Consider the following 6,000-nt stretch of genomic DNA (forward strand, 5'->3'; position numbering starts at 1 on the left):
TAGATTTTTACTGTGTACTTATTTGTTAAACTGAAAATTGATGTTTTATTAAGATTTTCTTATGGTGTATTTCACAATAAAAATATTTTCTTAATGTGGCTTTTGAGATACCACTAACCTACATATATCAAGGCATGTTTCTACAAACGATGTTATTTTTGGTGGCTAGGCAACACTTCTCCAACATTTCCCATCACTTTTCAGCAAGATGGGTACCACATTTGAAAATTTTTATTGTGAAAACACACACTTCTTTTTCTACCGCTTTATTTGCCAATTCAATACATATTTATTCAACCACTTATAGTATTTCTCATGCTTGAGGGACTAAGATATGAAGATGAATTTAGGCTAGATTCTGACTTCTGGATTTCATAATCCAATCAAGTGGATAGTAGTCATCTCTCTACGGAAAACATATAATAAAAGTGCTTTAAAAATTTTGAAGAGGGACTACATTTTGAGGGGAGGGAAATAGATTTATGGAGATGGCATAAGAGATGGCATTAGAAATGGATTTTGGAGAATTGGGAAGATTATGAGAAGGTAAGTGGGGAGACAGAGCATTTTAGGTGAAGGAGATTTCATGGCAAGACTGTGAGTAGGAATCAAAAGACTTACTCAAAAATAAGGAGTAATCAACTGGATGGGGGATGGCTGCATGAAGATTAATAGAAAGATGTAAAACTGGATAGCAAATTTTGGGTCCAGAGCAGGAAGGACTTGACTATCACATTTAAAAGTTTGGACTTGATTTATTAGGCAATGGGGAATCCACTGAAAGTGTTTAACAGGTCTTAGGAAAATGAACCTCCCAGTTTGTGTGTAGGATGATGGAAGTTAGAAATAGACATCAGGTAATTGTAGGAGCTCAGGACAGAGGTGACAAAAGCAATAGGGATAAAAATAAAGGTACTATAACTGAGCTACTGTGGAGACAAAATCTGCAGAGTTTGCAGTGTTTTGGATGCTTGGGAGTAGCAGGGTTAAATGGCGAGATGAGAGGTAGGAAGAAATCAAAGATCATAGGTTTGATAAGGCTGCCTGGGAGAATATTGATATTCTGACTAGAAATACAGGTATCAGGAAGAGTTACTGTTGTGTGTGTATAAGGGTGAGTGAAAATATAATGCATTTAATTTTAGAAATACTAAATTTGAAGACCGTGGAATAGACAGAAGGGATATCCAGCAAACATTTTGAAATAATATTTAAATATATATATTTATATTTACATATAAATATTTTCAAAGAGTTAAGGTCTATTTAACCCTTTGAAAATATTTATAATCGAATCCTTTCAAAAACCCTGTGATATTCCCATATTTAGTTATGTAAAAACTCCTAGGATTTGAGCCAGACTTGAACATATTAATAGATCTGCAAATGCCAAATCCATGGCTGTCTCTATTGTTTCTTGTTGGCTCCTGTAAATGTCTGTTTGTAACTAGGGAGAGTTCTGAGCTGTTAGATGTAGATTAGGTCAGTTACATACAAGTTTTGGGAAGTGTTGGGGAACAGAAGGAAGAGGGCTAAGGAGAGATTACTAGGGAATCTCTCTCTTCAGGGGATGGGATGAGGAACAAAACTTACAAAGGGAAGAGTTAGATGGAGGGCAACTAGGACACAGCGGCTTGGAAACCAAGAGAAGAAGAACATTCTAAGAGGAAAGGGCTTGTCAGCACTGCCAAAAGCTGCCAAGAGGCTGGGGACTCTGAAGGCAGAGGAGACTCCTGTTAGCTCAATGAGGAGGATGTCCATAAAGATCTTTGTAAAAGGGATTTCAATAGAGTGGAAGCAGCAGTTTTCAGGGTAAGAAGTGACTGCAGGAAGTGTAACCTACTTCCAGGAGTTTCATGGAGAAGGAAAAATGAAGATTAGGATGGCAGCTAGAAAGAGTAGCTAGGTGAGGAGCGGTAGGAAGGGGTGGGATGGAGTGAAGCCAGCAAGGAGGATGAATGAAGTAATGTCCTAGTAAAGGGATGACTGGGAGGGTGCTGTGTTATAGTCTCAATGTCTGTGTCTTCCTAAAACTCATATGCAGAAACCTAATTCCCAAGGTGATGGTATTAGGAGATGGGGCATTTAGGAAGCGATTAGGTCATGAGGGCTCTGCTCTCATGAATGGGATTAGTGCCCTTATAAAAGAGTCCAGGAAGCTCGCTAGCCCCTTCTGCCACGTGAGGACACAGTTAGAAGGCGCTATGAGGAACAGGCCCTTACTGACACCAAACTGCCAGTGCCTTGATCTTAGACTTCCCAGCCTCCAGAACTAAATTTCTGTTGTTTATAAGCCCCCCAGTTTATGGTACTTTTGCTATAACACCCCAAACAGTCTAAGACATACTACTTTCTCAGTAAAGTGAAAGAAATAGTGTGGAGATTTCAAAGGTATTTTTCAGGTGGAAGCCATGACTGGCAGAGATCAACTCAAATGGCCATGCACTGGGGCCATAATCTTAAGCATCTTACTATAAATATATTCTCTCTGGGTTTTTTCAAGTACATATCATCCACCCTTCAAAAAACACCTGCGAGGACTGCCCGCTTGCTTTCTCTTTTAATGGGCAGAGGGTTAGCTACTTTTGAATAGTAGCTCATATTCTTGTTGGCTGATGAGTACAAAGCTTGGCACTGACATACTAACATTGGAATCATGCTTTCAAAACACTAAAAATTCCTCGATGGTATTGACTTTCTTTAAAAATATCACTGGAATTGTCAAATTTACCATTGCAGTATTATATGAATGAAAACGATTAGGTTGAACCGTATAAAATGGTCCATACTTGACCATTTTTTTATACCAAAAAAACAGCAGTTTCAAATAATGCTACCTTATACAAAACCTACCTCGGGAATAGCCAACATAACAAGCAGCTTCTTTCTCTTTTCACATTCAAAAACTCTATATGCTTGGAGGCTGAGATAGCTTCCATCCATACTAAGTGGAATCTTTTTTATTTTTCATGAATGCAATCTCAGTAAGACAGACAATAGCCCTTCCCCCAAACCTTGCCATATTAATGGCCATTATTTGTAGGGCAGCCAGTTTGGGTGGGGGAAATAGATCAAGAAGACAAAGCTAACTGCTAAGTCTGAGAACTCATTTACCCATGACATTAATCTCATATGGCACCGTTTTCTATCAGGATTGTTCAGTCCTTATATTTATTGAAAAAAAATTGGGACAAAGTATACATTTGCTAACCAATGTAATTGATCAATTGATCATTATTTAAAAAATTTATTTCATTTCCCCTCTATATTTGCAATGACAAACAGCAGACTTCTAAAGCTTTTTCCAGTAACTTCCTGATTTATGTATTCTTCACATAAAAACTGTGCTTCTACACAAAATTAGTGCTTCAGATGAGTCAGAATTTAGAAGAAGTAAATGCATAACCAAGTTTAGGTAATTGTTTAAATGGGTTAAGGAAAAGCTTCCAGCTTCCCCTTTTTGAGCCTTGATTACTACTTTCCTTCCCCCAGGCCTTCTAGCGTGCTTACCAAAAAAAGAGAATTTGCAATTCTATGAATTATTGCACAATGTAAACCCAGTTTCCTCCTATATACGTAGCAAACATAGAGTTCAAATACACAAAGCACATACACTTGAGAATCACACTTAGACAGCTTAACCAAGCAACAGAAACACACCAGCCCCCAAAGGATCCCACCAGTGCACCCAACCATCAACACCCACCAAGCCAGTCTGGCAGGCATCCATCACCCAGCAAGTGGTTCTAGTAACTTCTCCTGCAGGCCCTAGGTCTGACTCTTACCTCGCACTATCATATGTACCTAGAGACATGAGCACAATTCAACTCAATCAGTGTTTATTAAGCAACCTCTTTGTGCTGAATGCTGTATTCTTTTCTTTTAATTCTTCAGCCATAGTCCTGGTCACACCAAATACAGCTTGGTTTAGTTCCCCAATCATCCCAGCCATTCGGGTCCCTGCACTAGCTCCATCCAGTATCTCTAAAGCAAGAGTTTTGTTTGTTTGTTTGTTTGTTTGTTTGTTTTAGATGGAATCTTACTCTGTCACCCAGGCTGGAGTGCAGTGGATCAATCTCGGCTCACTGCAACCTCCACCTCCCAGGTTCAAGTGATTCTCCCACCTCAGCCTCCCAAGTAGCTAGAGCCACAGGTATGCGCCACCATGCCCAGCTATAAAGCAAGAGTTCTTAACTGGGTCCACATGTAGGATTAAAGGGTCCATAAACTAGGGTGAAAAATAATCTTACATCTTTATTTTCATTTTTGCCTCTAATGGAAATTTCGTATTTTCTTCAGTTAAGTATGTAGACAACCACAGATATCTTCATATCACATTACAACTACTTAAGATATATTGAAATGTTATTTATACTCATCATTACTTTGAATTTTGGTGGTTAACAGACTTACCTGTAGATTTCGTTATGTAATGCATAAATAAGAAGCAAATAAATTACTGCATTATAATTTATTCAAAATATTTTGATACCTGTATTTCAATATGACTGATTTCCTCTATAATTCTATGCATTTTAAACATTATTCTGAGATGGGGTCTATTCTCTTTACCAGACGTTAATGAAAACTGTAGCATAAAAAGTACCTGCTATCTGGTTTGAAACTATTCCATTACCTGCTCAACTCATTTGATTCTTCCTTCTACCTCCAAATTTTCCTCTTCTTCCATCCTATTCAAACATAGATAAATGCCCCTAGATCAGGCAAGCCCCTCTGCATGGCCCTCAGCAGAGCCAAGTGAATCTTCATTTCTCAGTCTCTCAGTAGTCAATTTCCACTTCCACTCACAGGTTAAATCTAGAACCTTCTTTTAGCATAGTCTAAAACTACTAAATACTTTCATAACCTTTCTTTCCATCCAGTCATATCTGCAAGGCATATTTATCCCATCAAGCCTTAATATCAGGCAAACCTTAAGGTCTCCTCTCAGTTTGGGACACAAAGCTTTTTTACTGTCTCTTGGGATGATTGGCCCAGGAAGATGAGTAAAGCCAGGGCCAAGCAAAACTGACAGATCTGGCAACACACACAAATGTAAAAAACAATAGAATCATGTGCATGGGACTCAACCAAGCATTACGCCTCCCTAGAACTCAAGGATGTCTAGGTAAGCCAAGAACTGTCATTAGGAAGTCAAAAATTATTGCTAACATCAGAAATATATGGCATAGTTGTTCCTGTAGAGACCAAATTGTCCTGTTCCATCACCCAGCACCCTGAGTTGACTACCTCCTGTGACAAGAGAAACATAAAGGATTATGAAACTTACTCAGAAAGAGAAAGGATGCCACATATGAGATGCCTGCCATTTGGGCCAGCACAGTCCTTTCCCGTCCCAATAGTGTCACTAACAGTCAGAGGTTGAGTGACAAATGCTGTGCTCTCACTGCAAAGAGGAAGCAAAAGTGTGGTTTTCAGCCCACTGAGAAACAGAGATGTCTTGTGAAAAGCAAAACTGGTTACATTATGTAGCTCTTTACTAATCACTCAAATTTGGGAGTAAAAAGGTTATCTTTGTGGTTAAGTAAACAGATAATAGATAAAACTAAGAAAAGATGGGCCTCAACCTGGCTCACAGTATGCGTCATTTGGTAATGATGAGAGAATTTAGGTAAACTGAATAAATAAAAAAGCCACCAGCAATGTTGTCTTCTTGGCCCTTCCTTCTCCTCCTCTCTTGGGAGAGGAAATGACTGAGAAATGGGAGAAGGTCCCTGGAAAACATGAACATGGGGCGACATGAGGTGGTGCTGAAGGTTACAGGCTCTAGAGTCAGGCTGCCTGGGTTTGCATGCAGATTCTAGTTTTAGTAACTGTGCAATCTTAGAAAACTTAATTAACATTTCCTAACCCTCATTGCTAAAACGAGGATACTAATAGTAGGTACCCTATAAGATTACTGTGAATGCCAAATGAGCTAATTTTTTTTTTATTTTTTTATTTCTTTTTTTTTGTATTTTACATTTTTTTATTATTATT

At 38.5% G+C, this 6,000-nt stretch overlaps 1 protein-coding gene across 1 annotated transcript in view; it reads right to left on the minus strand.

Moving 5' to 3' along the window:
* Positions 1-5,401, minus strand: part of CD101 (CD101 molecule) — a 34,495-nt gene extending 29,094 nt beyond the window's left edge. Inside the window, exon 1 of the mRNA XM_032154877.2 lies at positions 5,291-5,401. Within this exon, the coding sequence (XP_032010768.1) occupies positions 5,291-5,330 (40 nt within the window). The 5' untranslated portion in view covers positions 5,331-5,401. The remainder of the gene's footprint in view (positions 1-5,290) is intronic.
* Positions 5,402-6,000: the final 599 nt, after the last annotated feature.

Source organism: Hylobates moloch, unplaced genomic scaffold (assembly GCF_009828535.3).
Source record: "Hylobates moloch isolate HMO894 unplaced genomic scaffold, HMol_V3 SCAFFOLD_5, whole genome shotgun sequence".
Lineage (NCBI taxonomy): Eukaryota > Metazoa > Chordata > Mammalia > Primates > Hylobatidae > Hylobates > Hylobates moloch.